This window comes from Diospyros lotus, chromosome 14 (assembly GCF_014633365.1).
Source record: "Diospyros lotus cultivar Yz01 chromosome 14, ASM1463336v1, whole genome shotgun sequence".
NCBI classification, from domain to species: Eukaryota; Viridiplantae; Streptophyta; class Magnoliopsida; order Ericales; family Ebenaceae; genus Diospyros; species Diospyros lotus.
In genome coordinates, this window is record NC_068351.1 from 28,386,062 (window position 1) to 28,400,681 (window position 14,620).

At 33.1% G+C, this 14,620-nt stretch overlaps 1 protein-coding gene across 2 annotated transcripts in view; it reads right to left on the bottom strand.

Annotated features, from left to right (window-relative positions):
• Positions 1 to 1,463: 1,463 nt before the first annotated feature.
• The window catches only part of LOC127790519 (disease resistance protein RPV1-like), a 100,672-nt gene continuing 87,515 nt past the window's right edge, over positions 1,464 to 14,620 (bottom strand). The window contains exons 2-5 of one of the 2 annotated variants that reach the window (XM_052320067.1): positions 3,886 to 4,990; positions 3,391 to 3,789; positions 2,377 to 3,288; positions 1,464 to 2,260 (exon numbers count right to left, since the gene is read on the bottom strand). In XM_052320067.1, the coding sequence (XP_052176027.1) occupies positions 1,589 to 2,260; positions 2,377 to 3,288; positions 3,391 to 3,789; positions 3,886 to 4,990 (3,088 nt within the window). In that variant the 3' untranslated portion in view covers positions 1,464 to 1,588. Of the gene's footprint in view, positions 2,261 to 2,376; positions 3,289 to 3,390; positions 4,991 to 14,620 lie in introns of both variants that reach the window. The other variant, XM_052320066.1, reaches the window with a different exon arrangement.

Sequence of the window (14,620 nt, forward strand, 5' to 3'; positions counted from 1 at the left end):
TTGCCCAATTAAACCCGATTCACCTTTAATTACACAATATTTTATGACAAATTCGTGACGGATTTTTGATCAGTAAAATTTCTAACTATTTATCTTTTTTTGAAATTAACTAATTAATTAGAGACTGAAAATTTGTCTGTAATTTTAGTCACAAAATACTACCAGGTTATATCGGTTGCTAATTTGGTATTCAATGAATTTTATTAATTTAGCAACGAAAATATAATCCGTTGCTAATTCGATCAGTATTTTTGTGACCAACATAGTATTCCGTCGGTAAAAATTACCGAGGAGCTGTTTCCCTACCGACACATTTGGTCGAAAATTCCATCGCCAAATCAGTATTCTGTCGGTAAATCGGTCGAAATATCAGTCGCAAATGAAATTTTTTCTTGTAGTGTTGTTCGATTCTTCTATTCCGATTCAGGTATATATTTACATACCGTATGCTATTTTTATAGAGGTCCTCATCAAAAGATTTATTTAGGCAAATAAGAGGAAAGTAATATATCATAAATAGTTGAAGCTCCCTTGAAGTTTGTAAATAAAGTAATAGATGTAGAACTCAAAATATTCATCCCTTTTCTTGTGGATTGCAATCAAAATTCCTTAAATTCTAATTAATTAAGTAGAGTCCGTTAATGACTTTTTGCTAGTTTTGAAACTAAATCAAAGTTATTTGACCAAGTTGGAAGCTTGATCTCAATCTGTTATAAGTGGCGGAGCCACATGTTGGTCAGCTGGGGCCTAGTTGGTTTTTTTATTTTTTTAATTTTTATATATATTAGTATGAATAATTATAATTTTTATAATTTGGACAGGACTAAAATTAGTCTTTGGACTGGACTAAAATTCTTCCTCGGCTCCACCACTGTCTGTTATGCTATTACAAGTACTCCTTGTTCTTCTGAGCATTTATTTTTGCACATTGGATCCACAATAGATTGTGAAGGACATGGATCGAAAAGGCATTTTTAAAGATTGAAGTTTAGTTATTCTAGGTGGTTCATTTCCACAACTGCTAATACACTATCTCCCAAGCCATTTATGTTCACTTAATCAAACATGTAAATAATCATAATCATAATCATAATCATAATCATAACCAAAGCAAGGAAGCATTATTGGTACTAAGTTTCCTTAACAGGGCAAGAATGTGGGAAATACCAAGCAGCCTTCTTTAAGTGATTTTACACGTATTGATGACTTCTAGCTGCTCCCTCCATTGTAGTGAAGCAAAGAGCTTATGTCTATGTCCTCTCCCATCGACAAAAAGTAACAAATGTTAATAATTCAATCAAGTTGTGCACTACCAAATTAATTCATGTAAGTATCAAAATCAATTTACGAGGGTTTATAATTCAATCTGCTTTTAAATTTAGCAATGTTTGTACCAAATGAAGAGCAGATATTGATGTGTGTTCGATAAAGATCGAAAGAGATCTAGTTATAACATAGTTGCACACAGATAAAATTTATAGCACTAATCCCAATAAGTACTGTTGGTTTCTCTTGGAAATAAATGAGCATGAAACAAACAAAATATAAAATCCAATCCATCACAAGCAACTAATTACCTCCAAATGTTTTAACCTGTCCTAGTCATATAGTGGTCTACCGAATAACCGTCGGGACAACCTGTGCAATACCAAGGATGAGTGCCGACAAGAATGACTCTGGTGCTTGCCGGATTTGTAGGCACCGGATAGTTCTTACACTTCTGGCAATCCTCATTGCAGCAACTAGGAACTGCCTTTCCATATAAGGAATGGATTGGTCGGGCGTCATCTGAATTGGTAGCTTGGTTGCTCTTCTGTTCTTTTGCCTCCTCCCTATACACAAGACGAACGCCAACCTCCTTCACTTGAAAAGCTTCAGTTGTAGGAACTGAAATGTTCAACACGTCGCCACCTTCTAGTTGATGATCCTCAAACTTCCAATAACTTAACCATAACAAGTCCTCATCAACTCCTGGAATGCCAACGACTGCCGGGCCGTAGCTCCATTTCAAATATTTGGTTTCATTACTAATAATAGTGTGTAAGCCCCAGCTATCCCCCCAGAAAGATGGAGCTATTAAAGCATCAGAAGGGTTAGAAAATGCAACAACAGAACACACCGACAAGCCTTGAATTCTTAAATAAACATCAGAGGGCATAATAGTAAAACAAACTGAGGTTCCTATGTTCTTGTGATTGAAACTTGTAGGAATCTTGTTCCCTCGCATAAAAGTGGTTAGCACGTGACGTTCGTGCAACACCTGTGCCACAAAAATTTACAATTTTAAATGTTAAAAAAGTTAACTCACACATGAAGACAGACATATATATACATCTATATATAAAGAGGGGGGGGGGGGGGGAGAGGAAAGAGAACCTGGGGACAAGACATCCTCTTTTTTACGGCAACAATACTTGAGAGAAGCTCTACAGGTGATTTGTCCACAACTTCAGAGTCTAATAAGCCAAACTTGTTAATTAGCTCTCCATCAACACTTTCTAAGGGTTCCAATTTGAATTTGCCCTTAATCTCAATTAGACTCAAACAACCATTATAGCCTAACCTTGGAGACATGCCCTGTGTTTCAAAGCTTATTTTTTCCAGCAACTTACATCCTTCAGCCATCAATAAGTCTATATTTTGTGGCAAACAATCAACGTTCTTAAGCCTTGGGCATGATAGCAAATACAATTCATGTAGTCTAGAAAGACCCCTGACGCTATTAGGGAGGCCATACATTGCGTTATTGCTCAAATTTAATATGCGTAATGAAGATAGGTTGCCAAATTCAAGAGGGAAACAATCATCAGATAAATTGCAATTTTCTAGACTTAAATGCACCAACGACTTGGGAAAAGAAGCCCGTGAAGTTTCTGGACAACTTCTTAGACTTGATTGCCAAGGCCACACAAACAAAGGCCACGCTTTGACCTCCTGAGTGATACAAAGTAATTGACTTTTTATAATTCCATCTGCATGGAGCACTGTCAAAGAATCCATATTGCCCAACTCTGCCGAAATATTTTCAAGATTTATGCAACCAGAAATATCAAGTGTTGCTAGAGATTTTCGCTTATAAATGATTTCAGGAAGCTTCCTCAAGTTCTGACAATTCCTCAAGCTTAAGAAAATAAGTCTTTCTAGGTGTCCAATAGATTCATGAACCTTAACCAACCTTGCACAGTTTTCAAGTATAAGTCTCTCGAGATTGGGCAACATCAAAAAATTGGGAGTCTCAGAAAGGTTATTGGAATGACTTAGATTGAGGATTTTCAATAATGTAAGGTGCTGTAAGACAACAAAAGAGAGACAATATTAATAATTTGATTAAAAATATTAAAATATAGCAAAAAAAAAAAAAAAATAGGGAGATGGAAATAAGAGACAAACCTTCACTCCATTCCAAACCTTTTTCAAGCAACTATAAGGCATTTCAAGAGCAACTAGCTTGTCCAAAGGGAAATCATCGGGCATCCTTTGTAATGGGAAACCTGACCAACACAACCATCTCAATCCCTTGGGAAATTTTTCATAATTTCCACATGGTTGTACATTGCTAATTTGCAGAAGTTGTAGGTTGGACATGCCTACAAATGCATCAACTTCCAATACTACTTCATTTGAAGTTTTTGTAGCAATGCCTACAGAGAGACTAGAGAAGAAGGAAAAGGAATCTCTCTTACGCTTGTTATACCAACTTTCTCCGTGGGGCCCAAAGTCATTCCATTTAGCTCTATCTTCCTTTAAGAAATGGGTATCAAGAGTGAGGCCTCTAATTTTTCTTGTGCCCTGAAAAAGAAAGGAGGAGAGGAAGCATTTATACATAATTAGAAAGTATTCATTGACAGATATGTACAAATATAAATGAGTAGGATTAATTCTTACAAGTTTTTCCCTCAAGACATTAAAGGAATCCTCGTGTTTCCAAAGCCTGCTGCGTTCTCCTAACGCCTGGGGTGATTCTTGCCGAACAATTTCTCTTCCCATTTCTTGAATCATTGGATGCATTACCAACTTGTTGTGTATGTCAACTCCTAATAGATTTCTATCAATGAGGTTGTGAATTCCAATCAATGAGAAATAATCACATCCATCTAGGATTGTAATTGCATAGTCTTTGTCTTTTCCCACAAAGAAGCATGCAATATCAAGGAATAAATTTTTGTCATGATCATCTTGTAAAGAGTTGTAACTTAGTCTTAGTTTTTTAAGAATTTCACTGTCAGGAATTGCTTTCAATTTTTGAAGTTGACTTTTCCACACATCTAAACTTTTCCCAGACATTGAAGAACCTAAAGTTTTAAGAGCCAGCGGGAGCCCATTGCAATACTCTACTATCCTCTTTGAGTACACCGAATAACCATCAATAGGATGGTTTTGTCCAAAGGCATACCAACTAAAAAGCTCTAAGGATTCATAAGGATTCAACTGGTCTACCTTGTGTATCATGCAATGTTCATGAGTTCTTAGCAAGTGTTCTCGTCTAGTGGTTATGATCATTTTGCTACCTGGAGAAAACGAATCTTGCATTCCAATAACTGCATCTAATTGTTCTCGTTTATCCACGTCATCAAGAATTATAAGAACTCTTTTAGATCCTACAACTTGTTTAATCTTAACAAGCCCTTCATCAACATTATTTATCTTTTTCTCATTTCTTCCCCTTAGAATATCTGAAAGAAGTTCCCTTTGTAAATGAATTAAGCCATTTTGTTGTCTTGAAACTTCTGTTATATTTGCTATGAAACTGCTACCTTCAAATTTGGAGAAGTTTAAGTTGTACAGAAATTTCGCAATGATTGTCTTACCAATTCCACCAATCCCGCAGATGACAACAATTCTAGCGTCACTTCCTCCATCTCCTAACCACAAATTAATCATTCTGACACGAGAATCCAGTCCAATGATGTATGGGGGAACATACAAGATTGTTGGCCTTAACTTGTCGTCAACTGCTTTGACAATGTTTTGAATAAACTTTGACTCGTCCCTATGATTTGCAATCAAGACAAACTATAAGATTTGTATATTCACTAAGCGTGTCATAACTTGAATATGTTAAAAATTTATTTACACTTAACAAATAAAAAATCAAAATTATTATTATCATAATATCTGAATACTTGTATCAATTGCAAGTTAAAATTTATCGCATTGAGAATATATTAAAAAATAAAAAAATAAAATGAAAATAACATAAATCTTAGAAGATACAATGGTATGGCAACCATGTCTAATAACACTGGAATCTTATTTTTTTGAAAAACAGAATTCATTCTTCATACTAAAAGTTTCTCTTGTTTCCCATCTACCCGTGCTAATTGAGTTTTACAATCTTTAATTCATGTATAGATTTAGATTTGGCTTGTAAAAATCTAATCAATTTAGAAATCTAATAGAGAGAGAAGAATAACCAAATCTGACCAGTGCATTATAATTGAGTTAGATTTAGATCAAGTAAATCGGTTTAGGTATTAAACCAGATTTATTTTATAAATGCCTCACCACAAAAACATTCCCCTAGCCACTAATTATTTGCAAAAAATAAATAAATAAATAAAGTCTCATATGTCTAAATCCTAATCTAATATTCCATTTCACATGCATATTAATTTTAGAAGATTTTATTCTCATTTATTAATAACAGTTAACATATTCATCCCATTGATTACTGCGTGAGTTGAGACCTCTCTTTTGAGTGAGCACTCACGTTTTTTATTTACCTTTTCTTTTGAAAACAATATTTCTACAGCCCCATTTTCCATTTTCACTTTGAGTTTGGATGTTATTTAAGTTTGAGTTCATGCATGGTAACATAATAAATAAGATATTTGGTGACCTTCAAATTTAATTAAACTCAACTCATCATTTTAGGTTTGTTAGAAGACCCAAATCACTAACTATATTTTGATGTATTTAATAAATTTAAGTATTTTATCAAATAATCATATATAATTAAAACTTAACTCAAGTAAATCAATTTTTACTAAACATTTTTATACATTCAAACTCACCTTGCCTCAATCACAAACCTCGACTATTCTCATTTCTCAATGTGTTTTTATAAAATAAATAGTTATATTAATTAAAAATATAATATAAAACTAAAATTGAAATTTTATCACATATATAATCAAAATATAAAAAATAAATAAATAAATAAAACAAATATTCAAATATGTTTAAAAACTCCATCAATGGCACTGTGCATGCATGCTGTTACGTGTTTCTTTCTTTATTATAAAGTTATAAATTATATGATAGGATAATAATAATAATGGTTACAAAATGGGATGCCCAATGCATGTTGCAAGACAAGATATTCTCTCTTTAATTTGCCTCATCTTGCTCCTGCATAATAATACTATTTAATCTTATTTTATATATAGTTTAGGTAGTAATTTTATTATCTAAAATATTTAAAATACTCTTGTATTAATTTTAATCACATGCATGCAATTTGGTTCCACGTACGTTAGTTAGGAAACATAAAGACTATTCCTATCTATCTAGTAATTAGTATCCTCTTTTCATGAATTAAAACTCAAATACATGTCCAAAATTTTCACATAAAGCTTGCGTTCAATTGTATAACACAACTTGTCTTTGTTGAACCTTACACTGGATACCTTTAATTTGAGTTCTCTCTCTCTCTCTCTCTCTCTCTCTCTCTCTCTCTCTCAGATTTCAACGTAAAAATAATATATATATAATAAAATTAATCTTTTATTTAATAATTTAAAATTTTAAATCTTAATTTTGAGAATCTTTATGCTCATCGATTAAAGAAGAATAAAATAGAAAATTTGATAAATAAATAAATCAATAGTAAGAAAATAAGAAGAATTTAGAGAGATTAAGGTTGAGAGGAGAAGAAGGATATCCATCTAGAGAGATTTATGGATCCATCTTAACATGGTGAATTGTTTCTAAAATTAAATTTAAGGTTGATTTGTGATTTTGATCAATTTAGATTAATGCTTATGATATTATGAGATTATTGTCTAGAACTAGAATAGATGATAGAGCCATTTGATTGAATATGGTTTGTTCGTAGAACTATACATGTCCTAAGAGAGCCCACGATCCTATATTAGAAGGTCGTACTAGTCACAGCTTCACTTAAGAATAAATATCAAAGCGGGTTAAAAATTGATTTCAAAGCTAAAAGCATGTTCATGCACTAAAAGCATGTTAAGAACGGATTTCAAAGCTATGAACCATGAACTGTGATAAGAAGTGGATGAGAATGTTAATTTACCCATCTAGTTGATCATGTAAAGCCATCCCTGCCAAATTAGTTGCTTCCTCCAAAGCTTTTCTCCATCTTTTCAATTTCTCCATCCATTTGCTTGCTTTAGACTTTCCTCCCTTGAATTGCGCCTTGTGTCTCATGAATGCCTCTGCATAATCCTCATTTTGTTTTCTAACCTCTGAAGGATCCACACCATAGAATACTGGCAAAATCATGTGGCGAAAATCTCCCATCTTTCGTCTTTCAAGAATCTTCACTAACTCATCAAGACACCAATTAGAAGATGCATAGTTTTTGGAGAAGACAATTATTGAAACCTTAGACTCTTTAATTGCTCTCTCCAATACAAGTTTGATATTTTCTCCTCTTTCTATCTCATCGTCATCTCTAAAAGTACGAAATCCAGCATTCACTAGAGCTGTATACAAGTGATCAATGAATGTCCAACGAGTATCCTTGCCTCTAAAACTCAAAAACACATGATAGCTGCTCCGAGAAGTAGAAGAAGAGGTTTCATGAACTCCTGTTGTAGTCATTTAATAGAATTAAAAATTGAAAGACTAATTAAAAATCGATCGTAATAACGAATCATGGAGAAAACTTGAGATCAGGTGTGCCTCTTTTGATTCCACAATGTTGGGTAGAAGATCATCAACTCTAAAAAAATTTGAAAGGGTGAAAGAAAAATGGATAAGAAAATTTATATTTTCAAGTCAAACTGAAATGAAGGTTTCACAAGGGTTTGATTTACTTATATAGTAGAACGGGGACTGATGCAATTAAATAATATTATCTATCCTATTAAATTTTTTATTTCAAAAAAAAAGAGAAGAGAGGAAGAGAGAACGTGTCACGTGCAGGCCCCCCTCCTCTTTCTCTCTTCCTCCATTTTTCACCTATTGGCTAATAGAAGCTCGCCACGTGTCACGTGCAGCCGCCGCCCCCCCGCCCCCCCCCCCCCCCCCCCCCCCCCCCCCGGCTTTCTCTCTTCCTCTGCCTCTCCCTTGCGGCAAGAAATTGAATGCGGTTGATAGAATGTCCTGACAGCGCCCCAACACAGCTTCTCCCTTATCCATTTTTCACCTATTGGCCAATAGAGGTGCGCCACGTGCCCTACTCTTTCTCTCATCCTTTGTTTTTCCCGCTGTTAAAAAATTAAAAAAATTAATACGATAAATAATATTATTTAATTTTTTAATAATATCAGATCGTAAACCTTATTTAATTTAATGAGATAGATAATATCATTTAATATCATAAATTTTAATACCATATCATCATGTCTAATATATTAGTAAAATAAAATAAGATTGAAAATGACAATAACAATTAAATTTAAAAATAAAAACCTCCAAGAATGCATAAGTTGGCTAATTATTCGTATTTATGTTAGATAATGTCTGATTAAGAAAATATGACAAACAAAAATATTAATTAAAACTAAAAAAATAATCATCATACCAACGTCTTTTGAAAATAGTTAGGATGATGCTACGTTGTTCACGAATTTTTTGGAAATAGTTAGGATGACGCTACGTTATTCATGAATCTTTTATAAAATAATTTAATGCGATAGATAATATTATTTAATACGATAAATTTTAATACCATATCATCATATCTAATATATTAGTAAAATAAGACTAAAAATGACAATGACAATTAAATTTAAAAATAAAAACCTCCAAGAATGCACAGCTTCATTAATTATTTGTTTTTATGTTAGATAATGTCTAATTAAGAAAATATGACAAAGGAAAATATTAATATATTTAAAAAATAATCATTATGTCAACGTCTTTTGAAAATAGTTAGGATGTTGCTACATTATTCACGAATCTTTTATAAAATAATTTAATGCGATAGATAATATCATTTAATAAGATAAATTTTAATACCATATCATCATATCTAATATATTAGTAAAATAAGACTAAAAATGATAATGACAATTAAATTTAAAAATAAAAACCTCCAAGAATGCACAGCTTCATTAATTATTTGTGTTTGTGTTAGATAATGTCTAATTAAGAAAATATGACAAACAAAAATATCAATATATTTAAAAAAAATAATCATTTTGTCAACGTCTTTTCGAAATAGTTAAGATGTCGCTACGTTATTCACAAATCTTTTATAAAATAATTTAATGCGATAGATAATATCATTTAATACGATAAATTTTAATACCATATCATCATATCTAATATATTAGTAAAATAAGACTAAAAATGATAATTGATAATTAAATTTAAAAATAAAAACCTCCAAGAATGTACAGGTTCATTAATTATTTGTGTTTATGTTAAATGGCAAACGAAAATATCAATATATTTAAAAAATAATCATTATGCCAACGTCTTTTCAAAATAATTAGGATGTCGCTACGTTGTTCATGAATCTTTTATAAAATAATTTAATGCGATAGATAATATCATTTAATATAATAAATTTTATTACCATATCATCATGTCTAATATATTAGTAAAATAAGATTGAAAATGATAATGACAATTAAATTTAAAAATAAAAACCTCCAAGAATGCACAGCTTCATTTATTATTTGTGTTTATGTTAGATAATGTCTAATTAAGAAAATATGACAAATGAAAATATCAACATATTTTAAAAAATAATCATTATCTGAACGCCTTTTCGAAATGGTTAGGATATTGCTATGTTGTTCACGAATCTTTTATAAAATAATTTTATGAGGTAAATTTTACATATTATTTTTAAAGTTTATGTATATTACATCAAGTATATTTGTGTTTTTAGAAGTAGTACAAATTTCCTTTGTTGTTAATAAAAAATACAAAATTTAATTATTTTATCCTTCCTTTTAAACCATTCTTCTCTAGTTCATTTTTATCTCTCCTCTTTTTTTTTTCTTCTCCCTTCGTGTCATTGATGGTTCGTCATTGATGATGGATTTCTTTCAACAAAGTTGGACGATAATATAGCTCCAAACCATTGGGATGAGTTTTTAAATCTAGAAATCTGCCACGATGATTTTTAGCCTCTAAGAAAGAGAGAGATGGGTAGTTTGGTTATCACTTTGTCATATCAGTATCATTAGAGATTTATGGATTCTCAACAAATGAGATTTAACAAAAAATACCATCAATGAAAATCCCATTACAGTGAAGAGCAATGGTCAATGGTATAGTAGTAATGGTCAATAACCCATTTCGGTGAAGATAAACACTATTATTTATTATTATTATTATTTTTGTAATTGTAGTGTAAAAAGAAAATGGAAGGTATTTTTAGAATTTCAAAAGAATTAACTCTCATTAGTTAACAATAAAAGGGGAAGGTGAATGCCGATAGCCATAAAAGTCTGGAGAGATTTGTGTTATTTTTAAAAACATAAAAATATTTAGTGCAATTTAGACTAATCTTAAGGATGATATGTGAAATTTTTCTTAAGTTTTTTGTTAGTATAAAAAAAAAAAAAAGAAAAAATCATTTTAGGAGCACTCATTGTTATGATAGCTTGATCTAGTGTAGCTTTTGCTTTGGGATATCACTTTATCATGCATGAAATTTTATATAATGATTTTGTAATGAAATTTTTCTTGAGGAAAATTAAATGTATGAAGGCAAAAGTCACAAACTATTGTTAAATGTCCACAATACCCTATTTACTAATCGTGTTAATTAAATTAAAATTTATTATCTAAAACAAAAGAGTGTCATCTAATGGGTTCACTAGAACCTTACCTATTAATTAGTGATGGTTTGGAACCTATGAGAGAGAGAGAGAGAGAGAGAGAGAGAGAGAGAGAGAGGAGGAGTTGGAAGGTTACCTACTCATCTTTGGTTTCAAACTTGAATTCCTTCTAGAAATTGTTGATGAGTCAAGTACAATGGTCAAAAACCTCAATTTGAGTTGTGGCTTTTTCATTCAAGTGGTGGCACTTGAAGCCATTATGGTTTAAGCATTACTTATGGCATATTTGGTAGTATGTATCATTGTAAATTTTAGAGATCTTTTGGTTTCGATTTGATTCAGTATGACCCTCAAAGTTAGAAATTCATTTTTCTCAAATGAAATCCTTTGAAAGTGGGTTGTTGAGTTCCAATTCACCTATCGCTTACTCCTTTCCTCGTTTCTCTCTCTTTTTCTAGCTAAACCCCAAGCATCTCTAGTTGAGCCGACTTTGTTTTAAGTTTTGTTTAATTTTATTTTATTTTTTATTCAAGGAATATTGTTATTAACAAATGAGGTGTTTTAGCTATTTTAAAAAAGTTTAGAAATTAATTTAATAAAAATAAAGTATAATAAAATGTTTGAATTAAAAGAAAAAACTAAAATTTTAAAAATATACCATCAATTTATGTTGGTGTGTTGATCAAGTCAAAAGAAAATATGTAAACACTATGAGAAGATGCTAAAAGGAAATTAGAGGTGAAATTTACAAGAAAGTGATGGGTTTGATTTAATAATTATAGCAACATGGGATGCGCGTGAGAGGTGAGGATTATAATTGATCTTGTTAAGATACAATAAAGAATTTAATTATTGGGAAACATCATCGTCAAGTCGCCTGAGTCTGTAAGGAAAGAAAACAGTCAGAAGGTGCAGAAGGGTCCTTGTATAAATATTTCGATACTTAAGTTAGACACTAAGAGTAATAAAAATCTAAGAATAGTATTTACACTAGTATCAGAGACGTATCTTTTTTAGAATGAGTGTTTTCATATTTATAGAGAAATATGAAGTAATCCAAAGTGTCCCATGATTAGAATTATTTGTAGATAATGTTTATCTTAATTATTTCTAGTTCGATTAGAACTAGAATTGTTGTGGACATCATTTATCTTTTATAGATGATGTTTATCTTGCCCATTTTAGAGATGAAATTCCTTGTGGATGATTGCCTTTTTTTTTTTTCTGGAAGGATTTTCAACTATCGGGGTTATCAAGTTCACGCATTGTGTGGGACCCCTTCTTATTTGGGAAAATATTTTAGTGGTGCACCAGATTCCCCGTGCATTTAACTAGATGGTGGGACTGCAAGTTAAGGCTACAGCCTAAGCTACGAGCCGTGGCACGGCTGCGGGTAGTGTCACAACGATGTGCCATATCACAACCTCAGGCAGTGGTTTGCGACCGTGGGCCTGGCTTGTGGTTGATGGTCGTATCATAGCCTCGGGCTATAGTTTGCAACCTCGGGCCTGGTTTGTGGTCGATGGTCATATCACGGCCTCAGGCTATGGCTTGTGACCTCGGGCCTGACTTGTGGCCGCGATTCTTTGGGGTCGCTTGGGCCAAGAAGTTTTCACGCACCTTCTTCTCGTTCTATTCATTCGAGTTGATCTATCAATTTAATTAATTTTTTCCTTTTATTGTATTTTTGCATTATGCCGTATCAATTACTCCACACTCTTTTTCCTAGGTTACCTAAGAAGAAGAGTAGTTATTCTTTACTAATTTTTTCACATGTCTTTTTTCATCAATGGGCTCTTCCAGAGGTATTTTTTGGGAAACTTTTGACTGAGCCAAGGTTTTTTGTGTGTGGTCCCCCACTAAGGAATGAGGGGCCTTCATTTTTATCTTCTTACAATTTTAATTTCTCTCTCTAAGGTTTGTTATACCCATTTTCTCCCAATTTTTTTGCTTCTTGTGCTCCCGCTATAAACCCTAGCGACCGTTGCTACCTTGCATCACTAGCTACAGTTGTTGCTAGCTCGTGTCACCAGTCGTTGCCACAATCGCCTTGGGTCACCAGCTACAATTGTTACCGCCTCACATCGCCAACCTCGGTAGTTCAATAGCTCCCTAGCTCATGGCTGTCTATCAGTCTACGGTCGTTTTGTCATTGTCACTTCTCCTTACTATTGTACTTTTGTTTTTTCGTTGATCTCTTATACTTGGATATGTACTAAGATGATATTTTTTGTCCGCATTGACTTGTTTCAATTGGCCATGATTTGTTTACTAACTTTTTAACTTTATCGCCTTTTGAAATGTATGCCTTTTAAATTGTATGCCTTATTTGGTTTTAACATCTACTGCTCTCCAATTCTTTAGCTGAACTAGTTTGGCTGAAGAACTTGTTGGGCGTTCCTTATGTAATACCCAAGAATGATTTGAGGCTATAAATAATATTTGATGAAGGGTACAAGTGGAATTATAGAAAGAATAAGGCTATAAGACACATTGTCATAGTCTTAAGTGACCGAATCAACTGGAGGGAGTATCCTGAACCCTAGATAACCAAAGAAAATGATATAGTATCGACAAGTGATTCGAATTATGATTTTTAGTGATGAAAGAAATTGGATCGGGAACAATTTTCGGTACAATTGTCGACCGGGCTGAGAAAACCGAATTGACGTAGGAGACATGTGAAAAGTGAACGGAGCGTGTCAATGACCTATATTTTATATATATAACAACCATTAAGTGATTTCAGGTTGAAAACGAATGGATTTAAGGTCAAAACGATCAATCGGGCCTAAGTGTAATTTTCTAAATTTGCCAAAGGGAGATAAAAACAATAATTTTTCAAGAATTTCGAGGGTCAAATGAGATGGTCAAAACTTGTGGGCCTTAGTGATGGTGTTGGAAAGATCAAGGGTATCATGGTAGGGGTTAAAAAGTCATTTGAAGAAATCTGGAGGTTGAAGTGTAATTTAGCAAAAATTTCAAAGTGTGAATGCAAGGAAAAGTCGGCCGCCGCACTGCCACCGCATGTGGCCACCGTTTCCAGCGATGGGACGGCCGAGGGATGATTGGGGAAGGTGCTATACGGCGGTAGGAAGGCTTGGGGGCCAGGCTTGGGGGCCAAGCTTAGCCAGAATTTTGCTATAAATAGCTAAGTTTTTGGTCAAGAATGGAGACTTAAATTGCTCGCGATTTTGGATGTTTTTGAGAGAGTGGATAGAGGGGGCTTTTAATCCTTGCATCAAGAGGAAAAGATCTGGAGCATCTGGTACATTTTCGTATGCGTTTGAAGCTGGTCAAGGCTCGGTCGGAATTTTGAGGCAGTTTGCTTTTCGCCGCCTGTAACTACCCGTTTGGGGCGTTTTTCAATGACTTTTCGGCATAAAAATTATGCCATTAGGATCAATTCTCCAAGGGTTTCAAGGGGGTACCTTTTGTTTGGGCATCGGAGACGTCGACGGTGGTCGAAAAATTGGGGAAGAAAGTGGCGCTCGACTGCACGCACCATACACACGCTCAGCCACGCGTGAAGCGCGTGAGCAAGGCTATTTTGGTAATTTTAATTTCAGTATTTTTATTTAATTATTTTAGGAATTATTATGTTGAAATATTTTGAACAATGTCTGAGAAGATAATTATTTTTGAATTATCGAGATGAAAAATAGGAGAAAAATAGAGAAAATTATGGA